This window comes from Erythranthe guttata, chromosome 2 (genome assembly GCF_056151865.1).
Source record: "Erythranthe guttata isolate IM_541 chromosome 2, IM_541, whole genome shotgun sequence".
Classification (NCBI taxonomy): Eukaryota; Viridiplantae; Streptophyta; class Magnoliopsida; order Lamiales; family Phrymaceae; genus Erythranthe; species Erythranthe guttata.
Window position 1 is genome coordinate 12,818,815 of NC_142534.1, and position 22,935 is coordinate 12,841,749.

Sequence of the window (22,935 nt, forward strand, 5' to 3'; positions counted from 1 at the left end):
CTAAATTTTTTGTAAAATAATTTTGTCTAAACCCCTCTAATAAATAAGTAATGTGCCATAAGATTATAATATTATATCATGAGGGCATTTTAAGAAAGAATATGAGAATAGTTTATTTGATCCTACAAGTATTTCAATACTAGTCAATAGTCATAAAACTCGATAAACATTTGATATTAACCTAATTGAGCTCGATTCACATGGTCCGATTGTAACATTTATAAAAAAAAAATGAAAACACAGCGAAACGGAGTCTTGAGCCCGACTCAAGTTTGTGCGTTTAGACACACTGATCTGGCACGACCTCTTTCTCTCTCTATATATATATAATGCGTCTCTCTTTCTCTCTCACACACAATTAGTTCTCTCCTGGCCTGCTTTAATTTTTTTTAATTTCTTCCCCCAAAAGATAAAATAGATTGGAATAATCGCATAGAAATCGAAGAACTTATTCGGGCCCCCGATCGCAAATCAAATCTTTTATTCTCGTCTGATAAATTTTCGAGGTTCTTCTTCGAGGAATTTTTTCATTATTTTCTCTAAATACATAAAACAATTTTAATGGGGGGTTTTTAATACATGATGTATGAACCCTGAATGTGCGTTTATGCTACGGTTTGTTTTGCTTGATTGATTAAATGTTAAATGGCCATTGATTTTTATTTTTGTTCCTTTTTTTTTCTTTGGTTTTGTTGTCAGGGGTTTGATGCCGAACAGCTAATGGTTGATTTTTCAGGAGCCTCTTATGTATTTCTATGACTAGTTGTATATTTTTTCTTTAGATTTTTTTTTCTCGATTTCTATAGGGAGAGTGAACAATTTTGTACCCTGAAGAACAACTCTGGAAACATATGTAACATTTAAATTTTATATTAGTTGTGTTGCTTTTTTATACCCAATCGAATTTTGCATGCGAAAGGGAAGTTAATTCTTCGAGGGAAACACCATTTGATTCAATCGGTACAGTGCCACTGTTATTATGGTTCGAATACGCTATATGAGAGCGTTGTTGTTATGCCGTTTTCCTGAACTTAGTTGTGTATATATTAGTATGTTGAGCTTTATTACATATCTCTCTTGTTTTATTTTTCATGAATATTATTATTATTATCTATCACCCCACCTACCTACTAACGAATATATATATGTATTTTTGACGCATTTCCGTATGTGGAAAATTTGTAGACTGAGATTGGATTGGATGAGTGCGGGTCCTTGATCGTGTGGAATTTATAGGACGGCGTTTCGGTGTGGTTTTAAGTGTTAATGGAGAGCTTAGTGCAGTTGGAAGTGTTGTGTGAGAGACTTTATAACTCGCAAGACTCTGCCGAACGGACACATGCTGAGAACACTCTGAAATGCTTTTCAACGAATGTCGATTATATTTCGCAGTGTCAGTATATTCTGGACAATGCTTTGACCCCTTACGCTTTGATGCTGGCTAGTTCAAGCTTGTTGAAGCAAGTGACGGAGCATAGTCTCTCCTTGCAGCTACGCCTTGATATCCGTAAATATTATTTTACTTAGCAGATCTGTTTTATTATTGGGTGTTTATTTGATTTGACTTGGAAAATTAGTAATATCGTAAACATAATTGCAACGTATCCAATTTAAATAACTTCATCACGTAGGCATTTGGAGCAAGTTCCAACTACAACCTTATCATCATGGAACTTATTAGTGTTTGTTTCTTTGATTTTTATTTTCTGTAAGGCGATCTGAATTTTCTTGGCTTTTACTGTGTGTGAAGGAAATTACCTTATAAACTATCTGGCAAGCAGAGGTCCTGAGCTGCAGCCCTTTGTGATTGGATCTTTAGTTCAGCTTTTATGTCGACTTACCAAGTTTGGATGGTTTGATGATGATAGATTCAGAGAAGTGGCTAAAGAATCTATTAACTTTTTGAATCAGGTAACTATTCTTTGTGTAATGAAATTATATTACGTTGATGTAATCCCTCTACTCTACAGTATAAACTTTTAAATATGCTGCCATCTGTTTTAAGTATATTATGTTGGGTTGTGTGTATTGCATCTGTTTGCAGAAGTGAATGCTTGAACGTCATTTTTTTTGTGTCTAGAACAGACGTGTGTTTTGTTGTCCTGGTTGCACAATCTTGGAGCGGATACATTATTTTGTCCTTATGGACTTTGTGAAGATGATAAAAATATACTTTTATAGTTAAGGATAGTAATTTAGATAGTTAAATATTTTGATATAAAGAATCAGATTTCTGTGATCGAAAATAGTCATTCTTTTATGAGTGAAGTCCGTATGAATAAATTAGGCTTTAAGGAAATCATTTAAGGAATCTTTCACAAATTTCCCGTCTTATATTAATATTAGCAACTAATTGAATGTTTGATTATTAGCACGTGGTAAAAATCCACATGTGATTTGTGAACAATGACAGTTACGTGTCATAGTCTGTAGCTAGATATAGATAAGGGGGCATAGGATACATATGGTAAGCTACAATAATGATTAAAGAGCCTAAATAGGTAGGTTAATAGATAACTTAGTATACTTGGACATCGTTAGAATCTCATATAGGGCCTTTATGGCACTGGCCAGTAATAATAAAATAAGATCCTAATCTCAATACTAGGGGGGGATAGCGAATCGGTAGACGCTACGAACTTAAAAAGGATATGAAATGAATTGAATCTAGAAGTTCCATTTCTTACTTGTTTCGAGTGATTTGCATGGATTTGGATACGCATAAAAGAACCTTTAACAAAAAAAAAAAAGAGTTATGTTTTCTGATTGTTTTATATATGTGGTTTTTGGCTGGACTGAACGTTCTGATGAACTGCATTGAAGTTATCTCGTAAAAATAATCACAATTCTTGCATATTTCCATCTTGATGAAAAAGGCATTTATTTTTCGAGGTCGCAACTGATATTCTTCTTTAATTCATCTGTTAACCAATGAGTAGGGGATTGACAAGTGGTGGTTAAAGTACTATGGGATGTTTGGGGAATTAACTATTGATATAAAGTTAATTTGCCAAGAGCTTGTTCTAGGCTTTATTAGTTGGCATGTTTTTTTTTTCAACGTCTTGCAAAGTGTAATGGATCATTATCAAAACCTCATTATATCAAAACCTCATTAGTTGTCAATGTTGGGTTGTCGGTGTAGACTTACACTGGATTATTGGAAAATAATAGCAACAAAACCTTACCATGCAATATTCGGTATTTGTTTGCTGAGTATTTTGTTTACAGCATTAATCCCCTATTGTCATTGTTATCGTTATTATACCAGATAATCATCATCATTATTTTTCAAAGGTGAATATTATTTGTTTCTGCCAAATGTGACATCCTCTGGTCATTTACAGGTAACCCCCCCAACAAAAACAATAAAACAAACTTCTTGAAACTAAAACCAAAAAGCACACTTACAAACTGACCAGGGAAAATAACATCAATTAAAATGAGCAACTTGTTTCTGCACGTGTCCAGTAATTTATGTCTTTGGGGTGCCTTTTGTATTTGTTGCTGATTTCAATACATGTTTTCAGAATCCAAGACTTTGTTCTGACCATTTTCCACAGCTTTCCAGTTAAAAATTGCACATACGTTATCATTTTTAATAAACTATTGCGTTTTTCCCGTTCGATAGAGATATACTTATCAATAATTTTGCATTTTTTTTTATGCAAATATCTTCCTTTTGCATATGCGATTTTCAACTTGAGCTGTTTTTTGTTTTTGACTATTATTTTATTTAAATACTTGGTTGCTAATGCTTGTCAGCGCTCTGAAGAGACTCTTTTTTTTTTCTTTTTCAGGCAACATCTGGTCACTATGCTATTGGGTTAAAGATATTAAATCAACTTGTTTCTGAGATGAGTCAGGTTTTTTTTTTTAACTCTCTGTCCATGTGTTTTATGACTTTGAAGAAACTCAGGTTCAGAGGGTACTAATATGATACAAAAGTTATCTACAATGATACTGAAGTTTTTCTATTGAGACTTTATGAAATTACTCGTCCTTATTGCCCAACATAGACATAAGTAAATTTTTCTTTCATACTTGGAGATTTGATGAATTGGCCTATTTTCCTCTTCTGCTCAAATTTTTGCTTGTGTGAATCTTATTTCGCTCTTCTTGACCTTTTACTCTCAGCCAAATCCAGGATTGCCTTCATCACATCATAGGAGGGTGGCTTGTTCCTTCAGGGATCAATGCCTTCTCCAAATTTTCCAGATATCTTTGACGTCACTAAATCAACTTAAAAATGATGGTAAGAGTGCTGGCTCATGTTCTGGTTACATTGGAAAGTATATGCTTCAGTTCATTTGTGTTTTGACCGTGAGAGTAATACTAAGTTTTGACATTGCAGCCATCAATAAGTTGCAAGAATTGGCTCTATCGCTGTCATTGAAATGCTTGTCATTTGATTTTGTTGGAACGTCTATTGATGAAAGTTCTGAAGAATTTGGGACTGTTCAGGTAAGTTCTCAACAAACAATAAATATGACTGGCAGTTGTCAGGAAGAAACTGTTCAAAATGACCTTTAGAAGCATGATTCTTGCAGTAATTTGTGTGTATTAGTCTAGATATGTTAGTTTTGCCGCCTGATAAATGTTTTGCTGCGAGTTTAATACTGCTGAACTGAGTTCAATTTTACAGATTCCATCTGCTTGGAAGTCTGTGTTGGAAGATTTTTCATCAGTACAGATATTTTTCGATTATTATGCGCTCACAAAACCCCCTATATCCAAGGAGGTTAGTTCATTTAATAATTTCTTCATTTTATATGTTATAATCTTCAGACAGTTTTCTAGATACTTTTATTTTGGTCTCTGTTTGATGTTCATTGACTGCTTTGTATTGGACAGTGTGTGTCCAAGTTATACTAAAATAATTTTTTCTAGGAAACAAAATGTTCCAAGGGGTTGACTGAACAAAATCTATGTTTACCCCACTAGGCCTGATTAAGGCGTTTCGCGCCTCAAGGAGAAGGATTGATTTTTTCTCTTCCACTTCATTTCGAATAAATTTTACTTAAATATTCCAGTCAACTGAAGATGATTCTTTTGTTTCTTCTTTTCCATTTTTTTGTTGTGTTTGGGCACTGATTTTAGCGTCATTAAACTGAATATTGTATCCCTCATGCTGACTGTAAGCTCCTCTTGTGTCTGGATACTACACGTATGGATGTCTTCGTTCTAGGATGTCTCGTTCTGTGTCCTTACATATTGTCTATTTATTTGTGGGAGGAAAGATATTGTGGGTTTTTTAGTACTAATCAGAAACAGAAGGAAAATAGATAGTAGCTTGGGTTCTTTGAGCTCTATGACATGCAGGAGTTAAGTCTTCCAAATAAAATAAAGCCATAACTAGGCATCAGCTTGTTGTAATTTTCTGTCTGCTTGTTTTAAATTGCATCTTCAGTTAAGTATTTGCTAAAGTTTAACTATGCACCGAAACTGAAAGTTAAGTATTTTCCAAGTATGTTTCTTTGGTCGACTTGAACGTACGCGGGAAACTAGATATGAGGTAAGCATGTCATCTAAAACTAAAAGTGATGGATTGCACAATCTCAGCCCTTTGAAATGGATTAATTATCAGTTGAATTTAGGATAACATAGTCTATCACCCTTTATCACTCAAACTAAACATAGCCTTTGTGGATGATTAGCATTTACATTGCATCTAGATGAGTTTTAGGAATTGTAAGATTCGTCTACCCCTCCGTCTCTTTTATATAGGATGCTTGGTGTCTTTCAATGCATTTTTTTTAATTTCTGAATTATGTTCTTTTTTGCTTCGGATACTGTGTTCTAAAAGTGATTGATTTCACAATCTTCTATGGGCTCTTCAATTTTTACCACAATTTTTATTATTTTATTTTGTTTATAGTCACTGGAGTGCTTGGTGCGATTGGCTTCTGTAAGACGTTCTCTATTTACCAATGACGCCACACGTTCCAAGTTCTTGGACCATCTAATGTCAGGAACCAAAGAAATTTTAAGAACAGGGCAAGGTATATACATTTACGACATTATATACAGATTGGGCTCTACTGACATGCCAATTCCATCTAATCTCTTGGTGCATTAAGTTAAATCTAATAAGTATGATTTTCATTGTTACAGTTGTGCTGCCTCTACAATTCAGTTTATGTTGCTGCACTTCTTTATAGTTTTATTACTCTTTTTCTAGTTTTCTAAATGTGCCTGAAGCAGCTTGTGTGTTGTAAAATGATTGGGTTGGATACGTGTACTCATTGATTTTCCTGTCTCCATCTTTTGGCTTGTCTGAATTTCTTGTTGTGTGTATCTCAGATATATTAGCATTCTAAGTTGTAGAAAAAGGAATCTTACTAAACAATTTAGGCATAATTTGAAGAGTTTATAGAAAGGTTGTCTTATGAGACGAGTTGTAAAGTACGAGAGCATCATAGTGGTTTCAAGTGTGGAAACTATACTACGGTTTAACTGCTAATGCTTGTTCCTTCTCTTTGCTTGTTATAATTTTTCCTTTTTCTTTCCTTGAAGACCAAAGAGTCCCTTTGAAACATTCCACAAATCTAATTGGACGAAGTGTACTCCCTAGTAAAATGTTAAAGTTTTGATTAAGCCCCAGTGATAGATCCTAAGCTATCCCAGCACATTTTCACTGAAGCAAATTCAAGCTCGAGGGGGACTTTCTCAAAGACCAAAACTCATTTAGTTGCTGCTTAGTAAGCGTAAATCTAATCGCCCAAAGATTTATGGCTATTCATGTGAACTGATATTTACTGCAAGAATAGTAGGGAGGGAGAGAGAGTTCCAGATATTTTATTAAAATGGTAATTGTTGTAGCAGGGAGGGGGGCCATTGATTGATTGATATTCATTCTTGTATTTGTTTTTGTTGGTGATAGAAACATTTAATGATTCACCTCACTTACAGCTTAAGCTTTTGGTTGAGGTGGTTATAAACATTCATTTGGCCTGATACCATGCTAAATGACCACCTGAACCAAAAGCTTAAACTGTAAGTGAGGCAAATCATTTAATATTTATATCTCCAACAGTTTCTTAGAACTTTCACTAATTTGCAAAATCATGTGGGTACTAGTTCTATGCGACACTATTAATTACCATTCGTGTTCCTCTCCTGGTGCCTTGCTATGGCTTTTCTTTCTTCATGAAGTGCTTTTACCTTTTCATCATACCTAGTCATTTTATATGTTAACAATTTGCTGATCTGGAATTAGGTCTTGCTGACCATGATAACTACCATGAGTTCTGTCGCCTACTTGGACGATTCAGAGTCAATTATCAGGTATTTCATTGATATATTTGTGATGTTTTAGACTTTGGTTAATGCTATTTCGTGTTTGGTCATCACTGTATTCGACACAACAGATGCAACTACATTGCACATGTTCTCAAATTTTGGTTTTCTTTCTTTCTTTCTTTTTTTGGTGGTTTCACTCTGGTGTAGGGTGGATTATTGTTTCTACTAGCACTAATTCTCTGATCAGAATAGTTTGAATGCTATGTGTTAGATACTATTTAGCTAATATTTAGTAGCTTGTGTGTGTTTTTAGTTAGCATATCTGTGTTGTCTTTTGAATATTTTTTCCTTTCCGTAACTAAATGATTGATGTTCTGCTGCAGTTATCTGAACTTGTGACCATGGAAGGTTATGGTGATTGGATACGTTTAGTTGCTGAGTTCACGTCAAAATCTTTGTTGTCCTGGCAGGTAAGTGGTTAGAAAATATCGTAAAAATGTTATAATTCTTTGCATATGATCTAGCTTGAGATAAAACTTGTGTGGTCCTATTTCTCGGTGTGTCATTGCCCTTAGGTTAGTGGTAGAATGTTAAGTACCAAAAATTTAACAGCCTTGTGAATTTTGCAGTGGGCCAGCAGCAGTGTGTATTATCTTTTAGGGCTCTGGTCTAGATTGGTGAGTTCTGTACCCTATCTAAAGGGTGATGCACCAAGTTTGCTTGATGAATTCGTGCCTAAAATCACTGAAGGTTTCATCACTTCAAGATTGGATTCTGCTCAGGTCTGCTTCTTAAGAATAAGTCTTTCATGACCAAAAAATATATAGTTCTGAAAACTCTTTTCTTGTTATTGCAGTCTGGCCTACCTGATGATATATCCGAGCATCCACTTGACAATGTCGACCTTCTTCAAGACCAGCTGGATTGTTTTCCACATCTTTGCAGATTTCAGGTTAAGTCGTCAGTACTTATTTAATTCTTTAGTCAATTTTATTTCCTTTTGACTTAACTTGTATAAGTTTCTTGTTTCAGTATGAAAACAGTAGCATGTTCATTATCAATATCATGGAGCCTATTCTTCAAATTTACATGGTATGCTGAAATTTTGTTCAAGATATACTCTATTTCTTTCTGTTGTACTTTCCATGAGCTCGTGGGCCTTTGTGTGAAAGATAAAACCTTCCTTTTCTTCTAATAGGAAAAAGCACAGCTTCAGACTGGTGATAATAGTGAACTTTCAGTAGTTGAAGCCAAGCTTGCTTGGATAGTACATATAATTGCGGCTATTTTAAAAACGAAGCAATCAGTTGGCTGCAGGTACTAATTTTTTGTTTTTTCCTCATATCCTTCCGAATTTCATACCCTCTTTCAGCAATTTGATTTCTTGGGAACGTTTCTTAACTATGTTGAGCTGTGTGCTCACAGTGCTGAATCACAAGAAGTAATTGATGCCGAACTTTCAGCTCGTGTTCTGCGACTAGTAAATGCTGCTGATAGCGGTTTACACAGTCAGGTAAGTATAAAGAAATGAATAGTAGTATTGTCTCGTTGTTCTGAAAATTTTGGGATAAAGAAGATCTTTATTTTAGAAAACTGAAATAGTGGGCACAAGAAGAATAATTTTGGAATATGTAGATGCAATCTCAGAATCGATAAAAAACATTGCCCAATAAGACGTTATTGAAATATAAGAAGATTGTTGCAATACAAGATTCTGATACTATGATAGAGAAATGATCATAGAGCTCATGTTGCTACTTATCAATAAAAAAGTTCTCTAGTTTATAGTTATTAATATTCTCATAGAAATGTAAAAGATGAGATTGTATTGAATTAAAAGCATTGTTCTTTACTTGATGTCATTGGAGGACCGGGAGCATGAATCACTATGTCTTTTGCAACTTAAAAGATATTTATGTTTAGAAATACTTGGGCTTCTTTGGGCTAATTGGTTTTGCAATAGAACCTGTGTTACATAGATACGGCTAAAGGGAAAAGTTTCCCCGTGTCAGATACGTTTCTGACACGAAACGCGATGATACGCGTATTATACGCTGGTGGGGCGTATCTGTAATATTTAAATAGTTGGACACGGGTATCTATAATTGACACACGTGTCAAAGAAGTAAAAAAAGGCTTTTTCTGAAAGAGCCCAAACCTATTCTACTTCTGCCATTTTTATTTTCCACGTTGTGCCTAGTGCAGTATTATTCTTTTCTCTTTCCAACTATATTATGATTTTAATATTGTAAAAAAGCAAAAGAACTTTTTTAATAATTTACAAATAGACCCCTTTATTTTTAATATTTACACGTATCCCCCACGTTCCCGTGTCCTACTTTTTTTGATTAAAGGTTTCCCCGTGTCCGTGTCTGTGTGTCGCCGTGTCCCCGTTCCCGTGTCTATGTAACATAGAATAGAACCCATCTGATTGTAGAATGATACTGAAGCATACTTCATACCTTTGCATTTGGCAGAGATACGGTGAATTAAGCAAGCAAAGACTTGATCGAGCAATTCTTACATTTTTCCAGAACTTCAGAAAGTCTTATGTGGGTGACCAGGCTATGCATTCATCAAAGGTAACATTAGTAGTATCATTTTCTCCGATGATGATTCTTATTTTTTCTCCTTTGAGGTAAGTGTGGGAGGTTCTCTGTTTTGTTGCAGCAGTTGTATGCCCGGTTGTCTGACCTGATTGGACTAAATGATCATCTGTTGCTGTTGAACTTTTTTGTCCAAAAAATTGCTACAAATCTCAAGTGTTATACAGAGGTAACTGTTACGATGGATCTACTCATTGATTTTGTTTCTGAATTTCTTGTTCTGCAACTCAAATTTTCCTTTTTACAGAGCGAGGAAGTTATCGACCAAACCTTAAGTCTATTTTTGGAGCTGTCATCTGGGTTTGTTTGCTTGCTCAATATATTTCAAAATATATGATTTCTTTAGTCTTCTCCAGTGTATATTTTCAGTAAGCCATTTTTTTTCTTGCAGTTATATGACTGGAAAGCTACTTCTTAAGTTGGATACTATCAAGTTCATAGTTGCCAATCACACTGTAAGTCATCTACTATTGGTTTTATGTCAGTTTCATTGACTTATCAGCTGTGAATCTCTTTTATCATGCCTTCTATTCTTTGCATCCTTACTTTCAAAGTAATCTTTGGATTTCTGAATACAGAGGGAGCATTTTCCATTTCTTGAAGAGTATCGATGCTCTCGAAGCAGAACAACATTCTATTACACCATTGCCTGGTTAATATTCCTGGAGGACAGTGCAGCCCTCTTTAAATCTGCAATGGATCCTCTGCTGCAAGTATACTTCTTGGATTCTCCCTCCTTTTCAATCTCTCTTCTCCCTCTACATTAACATCCTCATATGCACATCTACATTTTTGTTTCCATTCTCATCTGAAAAATATTTTACTTTTTTCGACTGGAAAACTAGTACTATGTTAGACTATAAGTTATGATAAGTTCAGCTAATATTTTTCGTTGGAAGATGACGATATGGAAGTGTATTTGGATAAAAAATGCCATTGCGAAAACTCAGTTTGAAATATGTTTGGGTGATCTACATATCTATAGAGAAAGAAGTTCGTTTAGAGGACGTGTCTTCACCGTATTTTTCTGTCAAAGGGCAGGAAGTGAGCCTCAAACAAGAATATATACCATGCTGAAGTTATATTGTATTACATTTTGTGGGTCCTTGATGTACGGAAATTATTTTGCAATTTTGTTTTTGCTAGAGATGATTTTTTCTTCTAATTTGCGGTTACTGTAAGGGAATTCTTTTACAAAAAACTTTGCTAATAAAATGATATAAAATGGTGGTATGCTATTCCGAAACCTTCCCTAGTTCTTGGCTTTTAATTAATAGAAGCAAAAGATGAAAAGAAACAGACTTGTTATGTGGTATTAACTGATCTTACCTCACAGTTAGATGGGCCAGTCTTATTTTTGTAATAGAGTAAATGAAGGAATCCCTAATATCTCGACAGAAGGAGAAATTAATAGAAAAGAAGGGGAGGTCACAAACTCCAGATATTTAGAGAGTTCTTGTAGTCAAGCTTCAAATATTTGATAGAATTGGTGTTCATCAATTTCTTTGTTCTCATTTTTTATTTACTTTGACAACTGTTCTTGGTATTATATAGGTATTCATCACTTTGGAATCAACACCTGAGACCATGTTTAGAAGTGATTCTGTGAAATATGCTCTAATTGGATTGATGAGAGATCTGAGGGGGATAACAATGGCCACAAATAGGTTAGTGCAGATTACTGTGACAATGTACTTATGAGTTTTACTATACCTTTCATCAACTTTTTTTTCCTCACTGTACTGCAGTCGAAGAACTTATGGGCTTCTGTTTGATTGGATTTATCCGGCTCACATGCCAATTCTGTTAAGGGGAATCTCACATTGGGCTGACAAACCGGAGGTTAGTTCTCTTATTCAGTACTCTACAAGTATGTCTCACTTTCTAATTTTATTTTTGATAAAAGAAGAAATTGAGTGGTTAACACTGTCATTTATGTCACCAAGCTAGGTAATTAGTCATTTAGGACTGATAGAAAGGGTAAATGTCAAGTGCATGGACTTATTAATAATGCTTTTGATAGATAATAAACAAGAACTCGTGACACCTGGTTGAACTCTGCTGCAATCGTTTCAGCCAGATAGTTCTCTATCAGTTGAGTTCTTATGGTTGGGTGTGTTAGGTAAAGGATATGATAATTATAATGAGTGGCAGGCGGGGTTGGGTTCTCCTGCTTGGTTGTAGGATGTTCTTTGAGAAGATTTATTTTCATAACCTTAACATGACGAAACTGCAAGCTTGAGATTGACATTAATAAAACGGATGGCTTGATTGATGAATTCTCAATGCAACTATAATATGCCCCAATGCTTGATGATGGACTGTATCTGTGTGTGTATGTGCACTCTGGAACAATTATAAAGGTCTCCTAAGCAAAAAAATATGTGCTTGACAGTATCTTTAAAGTAATAATGTATAGCATATGGGGTTCTCCAAGTGACAGAAGCTTGTGTTTCCAGGAAAGGTAAACCAGGTTTGGGAAAGGAAGAACGACATAGTGATTTTATGATCTAGTAGTGCGAGCCATTTGCTTCTTTACCGAGGAGTCTCTATCGAAAATATTGATTGTTCACCTCATATAAAACCATCTAAACAATCAAGATTCTGAGGTTGCTAAAGAGGATATACATTCACTATTTAATATCTCTAATACACCCCTGCATGAAAGCAATATTCTTTTTGTAAAGGCTAGCAAGTGAAACACTTTTTCGTAAATGGGGGGTTGTATGATTCAGAGTTCAGACCACTTTTGTTTGCCTCTCTAACCCTATTGATTGAGAGGAGAGACGTACTTCATATCTCTAATAGAAAATTTTGTGATAGTTATTCCTGTTGATATTCTTTCTTCAGCCTTTTTCTTTTTTTTGATCAATGGAAAAGTCTACGGCACCTGACTTTAGTTGAATAAGAGACATCTATCGCCAATCCTTGTATCTCTATCGGATACAATTCAAAAAAATAAATAGTTGAATGGTACACTACTATGGCAATCCGTCCAGACCTATCCAATACCATTCAAAACAATACAATACTGTTTTTTTTTTGTGCCAATTGAACGACTTATCTGTTTTGGTGTATGTATAAAATCGTTACCTTGCAACTTCTTGTGTAGGTGACAACACCGTTGCTGAAATTCATGGCCGAATTTGTGTTAAACAAAGGTCAACGTTTGACTTTTGATACTTCATCTCCAAATGGCATACTTCTTTTCAGAGAAGTTAGCAAACTACTTGTTGCCTATGGGTCAAGGATTTTATCCCTACCAACTGCTACTGATATATATGGCTTCAAATACAAGGGAATATGGATTTGCTTAACTATTCTTTCACGGGGTAAGCATATATCACCTTGCTTTGAAATTTCCATTTGATAGTTTTCTTCTAGTTTTCGTGGTCTTTCGTAACAATTTATACCTTTCCCATATCGTTCTTCTGAGTTGACTTCTTATTTACTAAAAATACTTTTTAGATTCCATGGTGCTAAACTCATTCTGTATTCAGGTTTCGTGGCAGTTGCCTTTGGGTTCTTTGAATGAGTTTCAGTTATCATGAAAGTGTTCCCCTTCGTTTCATATTTCGAGATTGCTAGACTTATAATGATATTGCTTCATTACAATTTTCTATTTTGTTACAAGTCTAGAAGCTATTGTCATTTAGATTTCTTGTACACTTATCCGAATCGGGTCCTCTTTTAGTTTATCTGCAGAATCCAGCTGTAAATAATTGTTGAATATCAACAGTTGAGGCAAAATCATCCACAAGAAAATCTGTATTTGTCTCAATCAGATGCTTACCTTTTTGTTTTATACATTGTACAAATGTGAGATTCATGGATGCAAGTTATAACTTGGAACTTATTAGAATTCCTAATTTGTATTTATCCCGAAAATTTCAGTTAGTTTAATGTGATAAATATGTTGCATTAGATAATGCGTTATTCTCATCCGGATCATATCCTGGGGGAGGCAATATTCCTTTGAAAAGCCTGGGCAATGACATATAAATTTTATGTTTGTTTATCCTCCTAATGTTTTCTTCTCATTTTTCAAATTCTTTTTCACTAAATGACAGCACTTGCTGGAAACTACGTCAACTTTGGTGTGTTTGAACTTTATGGTGATAGAGCACTTGCTGATGCACTTGATATTGCCCTTAAGATGACTCTTTCAATTCCATTGGCCGACATTTTGGCTTACAGGAAGGTTTGTCATCATTCTTCACACTCTTCTTGAAATCCTTCTAGTCTTTGCTTATATTTTTGTAGTTCTCCAACTCCTTAGACTCCACAGTTAAGCCTGCATTAGTCTCCGACTTCTGTGAGGTCCTATTGTGGCTACTCAGATAATGCAGCCAGGTTATGAAATTATGAACTCGTACAAGTAGAAATATTTTCCATACCCAATTTTGAATCTAGTGCATATCAGTTTTTGTACAGTTAAAAACCCAGAAAACTGCTCCCAACTTCTTTAAAAAAGAAAATTCAGAGATGCATATCCCTGGGAGATGTAGGTTTCTTCTTATAGTATCCTTTTCTGAAAATTTCTTCGGTTATGTAAAAGGAGAGCGACCAAGTGAGAAACCAATGAGTGTTTTAATATTCTCCCAAGGCCCAAGGGTGGTAGGACTTGTACCCATATTTTATTGAACTTCATTTCTCTTAATCTGATTTCAACTTTTGATGTTCTAACAAATTTTCCTGTTCTTTGCAGTTAACAAAGGCATACTTTGCGTTAGTGGAGGTTCTGTTTAACAGCCATCTTGTTTTTGTATTGAGTTTTGGTACACACACCTTCATGCATATTGTTGGTTCACTTGAGTCGGGTCTCAAAGGTCTCGATGCTGGTATATCCTCACAGGTTTGTATGATTTATTATTACTGATAGTAGTTAAATATTTCTGTAGATTATATCTCTTAGCTCAATGAACATCTCTGTTATTTTAAAAGGTATGGGTTTTGAATGCTATTTCATTCTGCTGCATTAGTCCTGTGGACGTGTGCATATGCCGTTTGTGTGCATATGTCTGTAAGTTGACTAGTTAATGGTTATGGTTTCATAACGTATGGGTTTATATCTCCATTAGTACGAGGCCTTTGTGGAAAGACCAATAAGTAGAACCATGCCAGTTGAGTTCCGAACAGTGCACTATCAGTCTCAAGTTGCACCAGGAAGACTTTGAAGTAACTACATTAGCAACATTAGTCCCTGTTCCATGTAAATGACACTTTTAATCACGTCTTAGTTGATAGGGCTCAAACCATTGTGAAGATACGTGGTCTCCATGGACAGCTCACAGCATAGTTATGGTACAAAATCACACATTTACTTACCGTAGATCATCGTTCATTTCCACGTTTCAGTATGGATTTCTTTGTGAATAAGAACCCAAAAAGCCCTCTAACATACAAGAGCCTTGTAGCCCTGTAATTCCTCAGTGCCACAACTCTACGATGCTATGAAACTTCTCTTGTGCAGTTGTTTCCATTGCTAATAACATGTGGTTTTTCTGTCTTTGTTCTTTTTGGAATTCCACTTCTCATAACATGTGTATGTAGATATAAGTTTTAGATACTTTTAAATCATTTCTGCTATCAGCAATGCGAAGGTAGTGTTGTTGGGGTTTGTGTTTTTGTGTAACTGTTGTTGGTAAGATGAGGGCTAGTTACGCTAGAAAGGGTCTCCAGTTAATCATTATCATGAGCTGAATGTCATCCATTTAGACAGTGATGCGTTCGATCTAACTCATATTAATAGCTTCTCGCGACAAAAAAACTAGAGGGCATTGTTATCATATGTAACTCTAAAAATATTAATTTTAAATAAAAAAACAAACAGATAGAGTTCAGTATGTGGCCAATTTGCGGTTCAAAATAATAATTCGTTATTCGTTACTTCATGGGCCAACACAAATTGTATGCAGTCCAGATTGCGGGCTTGGGTCAAGTCATTTCTATTGATCTTCTATTTTCAGTTGATTGTCCAGAAATAGAAATCTTATTTGATCGATCTATGTGCTTAATTTTATTTCTTGAATTTCTTGAATTGATCGTGGTCATACTGACTTTTTCCATTATGACAGTGTGCGTCTGCAATTGATAATTTGGCTGCTTTCTATTTCAACAAGATCACCATGGGGGAGGCCCCCTCATCACCAGCTGCAGTTAATCTTGCCAGGCATATTGCAGAATGCCCAGCAGTGCTCCCTGAAGTAAGTACTGGAATTATTTTTTGTTCGAACGTTTTGTTTTGTATATCAGAATTGAAGTCGTTTTCTGTTCAGATATAATTGCTTTTTCTGCTTTTGTTATATTAACTTGACTCGAGAGCTCTATTTTCCTCAGATACTCAAAACCCTCTTTGAGATTGTTTTATTTGAGGACTGCAGCAACCAATGGAGTCTTAGCAGGCCAATGTTGAGCTTGATACTTATAAATGAGCAGGTGGTTATTTCTAGCCATTATTTTATTTGCTTGTTATCCTAGTTTGTGGGTTCGTTTCTATATAATTTGCCTCGATACTTCTATACTTTGATGACTGGTTTTTCGTTGGAAATTTTGATAGCCGTTTACCATTTTATTTAATGATGCTTTCCTATTTTACTTTTTTTTGTTCTTACATTTATTACTTATCAGATTCTTGTGATTTTGACATGTTCTGTCACCTTAAATTTTACTTTTTTAGTATGTATTTTCACATTTTTTTATGGAAGAACTTGAAATAATTAGTCAACGGCAGGTCCGATCAAATATTCATGTTAACTAAGGATTATCTATTTACGTGAACTCCCACATGGCCACATTTAAAGCTTTTGTGTGCTGTTGTATTTTAATATTTTAAGTTCCGTATCATATTCTTCCGATATTAGCAAAACGGCATCTAATTGATGGACTATAACATGCATGCAGATGTTTACGGACTTGAAAGCTCATATTTTGGCTACACAGGTAAACCCTTAAACTATTTTGTAGCATTTTGTATTGAGTTCCTAATTTCTCTTGCTAGCTAAAGTTTCTTTAAGGTATAGCTTATCACCTTTTACGTATCTTAAATAAATTTAATTGCTTTTTTGAACGATTAGTTCCAGCGAGTGTTGAACACCGACATTAAGGTGAAGATGATCTATGTTTTTATTTTTATGGAACCAGTGAAAGCTATTTCACCATTCTTAAACTGAAAAAGATGGTATCACCCCCATGCATGTATAAATGAAATCTGGAAAGATTGAATTTTAGAAACTATAAAATATAAATTAATGTTACTTACAGATTCTTTTCATCTTGCAGCCTCTCGATCAGCATCAGCGCCTTGCTTCCTGTTTCGACAAATTGATGGCTGATATTAATCGAAGCACGGATCCAAAGAACAGAGACAAGTTTACCCAAAATCTGACAATATTTAGGCACGACTTCCGCGTCAAATAAAACCTCCGTCATAGTATTTTGTTGGTTTTATTAGTGAAAGAAAGGAGGGAAGTCACATGAAACTACATTAGAATCGGGTTTGCTATGTGCATTTCATTTTCGATATAGGGTCAGAAGTTATCCGTGACAATCGACCAAATTGCGTTTTCATAGGCTTACGGTTATTAGGTGGTTTCATTGGCTCGTTTAATGCTCTGCATGTACAGAGAGTTTTTACATTCGTCAGCTCCCCTAAGTTTCGTAGGAGAGTTAGCATGAAAGGTAACTTGCAACAAAATGCATCTCATTCTTTAATTTTTGGCTAACAGGGTGTAGAAACTATATAGGTTATATATAGATTTTGCAGCTTGAACAATTCTTGGCCTTTTAATATTAATTATTACATGGAGAAAAGTTTGTGTATTCCTGATAAGTCAATGTTTATGCAGTTATATGTAAATGTAGAAGGATCTGTTTGGGAAGTATCTTTGGCTTTAACTTGTTATCTCGTGTGATGTTTGCCCACGGGCAACTTATGTTTGACTCGGTTTTTAGTTTCTTTTCGGAACATATTTTTCTTAGTTTATAATTGAATGATATTTTTAGACTCTAGGGGTGGTATAGAAAGGCCATCTTTAGTTATGGATCGGGGTGGGGTGGGTACGGGCAGGTTTTATACGGGGGCGGGGGCGGGGGCGGGTTTAATAAAAAATAAAACCCGCAACGGGTACGGAGAGAGTATGGGTGCAAAATTTTGCTAGTGGGGCGGGTGTGGGTTTTCCAGTACCCGCCCCATCGTCATCCCTAGTTTGGAGAAACTTATTTCACTAATCACCCCGCTATCAGAATCAGAGACTTCGTGGATTATAAACCATCAGAATAGACAGAAACATCCATGATTAATCAAATGCTTGTATCCCACAATACAAAAACTTCATACTAGATTTTGTATTGTGCGATCATTGGCCCTTGGAACTATCTTCGACTGAGGGACAAGTCACGACACATCTAGTTCTTTAGTGAATCCCTGGTGATGCTTGAGTGTTAAGGATTAATGTTGTGCAATTATATCATAGAAACTTCCATACTCGATAATTATGAACCACTTAGAGATTTTTAGGGTGAGGAGTTCAGTGAACTCATCTATGTGAGTACCTACTCAAGTATACCAATGTCACATCATCGAAGACTGATAAGATGCATTATACATACACTAGGTGCAAGTTTCTAAAGAGAAATGTTTGTATCCTCATTATTGATGTAACTCATCTATTCTACTTGACCAATTCAAAATAATAGAGTAACTCGTTAGATCTATGCATTTGCATGTGATAACAAAAATATATATTGCCAAAAGATGAATTTCTTTAATACAAATTAAATAGTCATTACAAGAATACGGAAATACCACAACCACAAGTTGACTCGTTTGTCACTTACTCTAAAATTAGCACCCACCCAACTTCTTCGTCATTCATACCTAACTTTGTGCTCTTCAACTCAGACGGACACTGACATTGCTTTGAGTATGTTTGCATTTTTTCATTTTCTTTGTCATCTTGACTTAGGTCTCCTATGCAACCGACTAGCAAACGCTTTTGCTCCTACTTCTCTTGCTTGTAATGAAATTATGAAAGAACTGTTATTCTTTTGGAGTTGGCGGATTTCGCCTAATAAATGAATTTGCGTTTCCTCCTAAAAAGAAAAAAAAAGAAAAAAAAATGAAAGGATAGACATAATCAACATTTAGGGCAACTCCAACAGTGATATGCAAGTCTATTATTTACATTTTTTACACAATTTGAACTCTAAAATAGAGCTCCAACAACGAAATGCAAAAATGCAAAATTTGTAAAATTCTAAATTTGGTTTCTTAAAATTGAGAAACTAAAAGTAAAATTTAACTAGTGCGTAAAAATAAAAAAAAGGGAAATTTGCTAGACACCTTATTTTGGACTTATATAGGTAGGGATCCTAATTGCTAGATGAATATAGGCATAGGTCATTTGACTAAAAAAATAATATAAATAAAATAAAATAATTAGTGTATAGACATAATCACCCTCAATTAATAAAAAAACAAATTTTATATATTTTCTCTCTCCAATCTCACGTTTCTCTCACCTTATATTTAATCTCTCATCTCTTTCTCTCCCTCTGTGTCTCACGCCTTTCTTCCTCTCTCGAGCTTCTCTGTTTTTTTTTTCTTTACTTTTTTGATAAAAAAATATTATAGAGAAGGAAAAAAATAGGGATTTTTTAGATTATGAGATGATTTCTTGGCGGAAGAATTAAAGAGGACAACAAAAATTTCAGCAATCCAAAATCATAGCCAAAATCACATTGTGTCTCCCGTATGTAGAACCTTCCCATCATTTTTGTTGTTAGCAATTTCCGTTTGCAGATTGGTTTAACTTCGTTTGATGTTTGAAGAATTGCGTTTGATGTTGAGATTCGATTCCTCTGGTTTACAATTTGCAAGGTATGTCTTAAGTTACATTTTACAAACATTTTGTTTAATGTTTTTGTTGTTTGCAAATTGTTCCATAAAACAATTTTTTGGGTTGATGTTTTTAATGATGCTGATTTTTTTTTTAAATTTTTTTTAGTTTGCTGTTTGCAATTTGGCCAAGTCATAGGTAGTTTATTGCTTGCAATTCAATAATGCAAGTTTTGCTGAATGATTTTCTTCAGTTTGATGTTTGCATTTGACGAAGTCCTAGGTAATTTTTTGTTTGTAATTCAGTAATACAAATTTATGGATTTTGTTTTTTCAGTTTGCTGTTTGCATTTGGCAAAATTATAGGTATTTTGTTGTTTGCAATTCAGTAATATAAAATCTAATTTTCAGTTTGCTATTTGCAGTTCGCGGAGTCATAGGCGTCGCAGTTCTCGGATCATATGCGGTGGTGAGGCTGCGGAGGCGTTTTTAGAGTATAAGTTTGTAAAATAAATTGTATATTTTTGTTATTAATTAATTTATTTCTTTTAGTTAATATTTGGAAGAGAGATGTTTGGGAATTTGTGTTGATAGAGAGATTTTTGGGGATTTGATTTGATTTAATTAAGGGTATTTTTGCCATAATAAATATTATTAATTTAGTAAAAACATTAAATTTTGATTTGGGTTTACACACATCTTATATATAAAAGAAAGAAACGCTAGGGCAACCCTAAGAAACCCTAATGTCATATTTGTAATTTTTTTTCAATTATTATCAAATTTTTATCTCCTTAATATTATTTTAAATATTATTTTCGAATTTTATCATATTTGTATCCCCTAAATATTATTTTTTATTTTTATCAGATTTTTGTCTCCTAAATATTATTTTTTATTTTTATCAAATTTTTATCTCCTAAATATTATTATAAATAATATTTTTATAATTTTATCAATTTTATATCTCCTAACTATAATTTTAAATATAATTTTCAACTTTTAGCAGATTTTTATCTCCTAAATATTATTTTCGAATTTTATCAAAGTTATATCTCCTAAATAATATTTTAAATATTTTTTTCGAGTTTTATCATGTTTTTATTAGTTTTTTATCTCCTAAATATTAATTTTGTTTTTTATCAGATTATTGTCTCCTATATATTATTTTTTATTTTTATTAAATTTTTATCTGCTAAATATTATTTTAAATAATAATTTTGATTTTAATCATATTTTATCTCCTAAATATTATTCTAATTATTATTTTCGTATTTTATCAACTTTTATCTCATTAACATTATTTGAAATATTATTTTCGATTTTTATCTCCTAACTATTATTAAATTTTATTTTCGATTTTTATCAGATTTTTATCTCCTAAATATTATTTTTTGATTTTTTATCAAATTTTTATCTCCTAAATATTATTTTAAATATTATTATCGATTTTCATCATTTTTTTATCTCCTAGATATCTTACATATAAAGAAAGAAACGCTAGGGCAACCCTAAGAAACCCTAATGTCATATTTGTAATTTTTTTTCAATTTTTATCAAATTTTTATCTCCTTAATATTTTTTTAAATATTATTTTCGAATTTTATCATATTTGTATCCCCTAAATATTATTTTTTATTTTTATCAGATTTTTGTCTCCTAAATATTATTTTTTATTTTTATCAAATTTTTATCTCCTAAATATTATTATAAATAATATTTTTTTAATTTTATCAATTTTATATCTCCTAACTATAATTTTAAATATAATTTTCAACTTTTAGCAGATTTTTTTCTCCTAAATATTATTTTCGAATTTTATCAAAGTTATATCTCCTAAATAATATTTTAAATATTTCTTTCGAGTTTTATCATGTTTTTATTAGTTTTTTTATCTCCTAAATATTAATTTTGTTTTTTTATCAGATTATTGTCTCCAAAACATTATTTTCGATTTTTATCAAATTTAATCTCCTAAATATTATTTTAAATAATAATTTTGATTTTAATCATATTTTATCTCCTAAATATTATTCTAATTACTATTTTCGTATTTTATTAACTTTTATCTCATTAACATTATTTGAAATATTATTTTCGATTTTTATCAAATTTTTATCTTCTAACTATTATTTTAAATTTTATTTTCGATTTTTATCATATTTTTATCTTTTAAATATTATTTTTTTATTTTTTTTATCAAATTTTTATCTCCTAAATATTATTTTAAATATTATTATCGATTTTCATCAAATTCTCCTAGATATTATTTATAATAATCTGATTTTCGATTTTTACAGAAAAGGGTAAATAAATCTGATTTTCATCCCTAGCGAATTTTGTGACATCGTTTTACATAATGTCTGCAACATTTGAATTTTATTTCTTCCCTACCTAAGGCTTCTTCTTTTGGTAACCCGACTTTAGATTTTGTTTTTTTATCTTCTTCATCCTATTGACTGTGTGGCAATTAGTTTACATCTTTTTCCATCATGGCTTATCGGTAATTTCATTTTGTTAAATTATGTGTTTCATTAATTTATACCAAAGTTTTCAAAATTTATGTATAACAATTATTTCATTTTATATGTTATTGGACATGTTATTGAAATGGATGATTTGAGAGAATTAACCAAAAATGAGCGGAGCCACAAGCTATTGGAAGTCGACCTTCAAGACTTACTGTTTGTATGCGATATTTAATTTATTGTTATATTTATTTTTGTTTCTTAATTTTCCAATTGTTAATTCCAGTGGCAAAACAGCCTGAAAATGAGGCAGTGGAGAAGGGCTTAGTTCCGATGCAAGATGTATAGATGGCCTTTTATGTTGTCGATAGTTTAGTTTTGATTATGTTAACTAAGTTATTAAATCTAATTACTTTTAAGCTCAACATGAAAGACATAGTTGATGATTTTTTTCCTGGTTCAAATTTTCAATCTACTGGTATTAGCTGATTCAATTCATTTGGAAAATTATTCAATAGTAAAGTTATTTCCTTTTTTTTGTGTGTAGTATACTTAATAATGTTCCAGTATAATAGAATTTTGATCATACGATACATCAAACGTTTGTTTATATTCTTACAACATCAAAACAATGCAATTTGTTGTCCCGTGCATCGCACGGGTACAATTACTAGTAAATTATAATATAGAAGGACCTACATCAAATTATCCCAAATAAAAAATCATAAAATAATCACAACTCATCCCTTTAAATCTCTAAATCTACTAAATATTCAACTGCAAA

The 22,935-nt window shown here is 33.2% G+C and overlaps 1 protein-coding gene across 9 annotated transcripts; it reads left to right on the forward strand.

The window, feature by feature from the left end:
* The first annotated feature begins 249 nt into the window (after positions 1-249).
* On the forward strand, positions 250-17,725 carry LOC105969729 (ARM repeat superfamily protein). 9 transcript variants are annotated; one of them, XM_012994499.2, is made up of 30 exons: positions 250-506; positions 700-960; positions 1,186-1,507; positions 1,751-1,911; positions 3,798-3,863; positions 4,135-4,252; positions 4,352-4,461; positions 4,643-4,738; positions 5,876-5,999; positions 7,217-7,284; positions 7,623-7,709; positions 7,869-8,021; positions 8,096-8,191; positions 8,272-8,331; positions 8,438-8,556; positions 8,665-8,752; positions 9,717-9,821; positions 9,910-10,014; positions 10,093-10,145; positions 10,237-10,300; positions 10,424-10,558; positions 11,400-11,512; positions 11,594-11,687; positions 12,958-13,177; positions 13,916-14,046; positions 14,554-14,700; positions 15,923-16,051; positions 16,185-16,283; positions 16,749-16,787; positions 17,127-17,725. In XM_012994499.2, exons 3-30 carry the CDS (start codon positions 1,267-1,269, stop codon positions 17,262-17,264), a joined length of 3,159 nt encoding a protein of 1,052 aa, XP_012849953.1. In that variant the 5' UTR covers positions 250-506; positions 700-960; positions 1,186-1,266; the 3' UTR covers positions 17,265-17,725. The 9 variants fall into 9 exon arrangements, with proteins under 9 accessions (XP_012849953.1, XP_012849955.1, XP_012849956.1 ...); XM_012994502.2 differs by having other exon boundaries at positions 269-506; positions 9,913-10,014; XM_088811454.1 differs by having other exon boundaries at positions 287-506; positions 700-1,049.
* Positions 17,726-22,935: the final 5,210 nt, after the last annotated feature.

What these genes read in the sequence shown, in the direction of transcription:
- LOC105969729 (XM_012994499.2), top strand. Translation starts at nt 1,267, where the DNA reads ATGGAGAGCTTAGTGCAGTTGGAAGTGTTGTGTGAGAGACTTTATAAC. An exon ending in AAGAATTTGGGACTGTTCAG is followed by an intron (nt 4,462 to 4,642) that starts GTAAGTTCTCAA and finishes TCAATTTTACAG; the next exon opens with ATTCCATCTGCTTGGAAGTC. An exon ending in AACCCCCTATATCCAAGGAG is followed by an intron (nt 4,739 to 5,875) that starts GTTAGTTCATTT and finishes TTTTGTTTATAG; the next exon opens with TCACTGGAGTGCTTGGTGCG.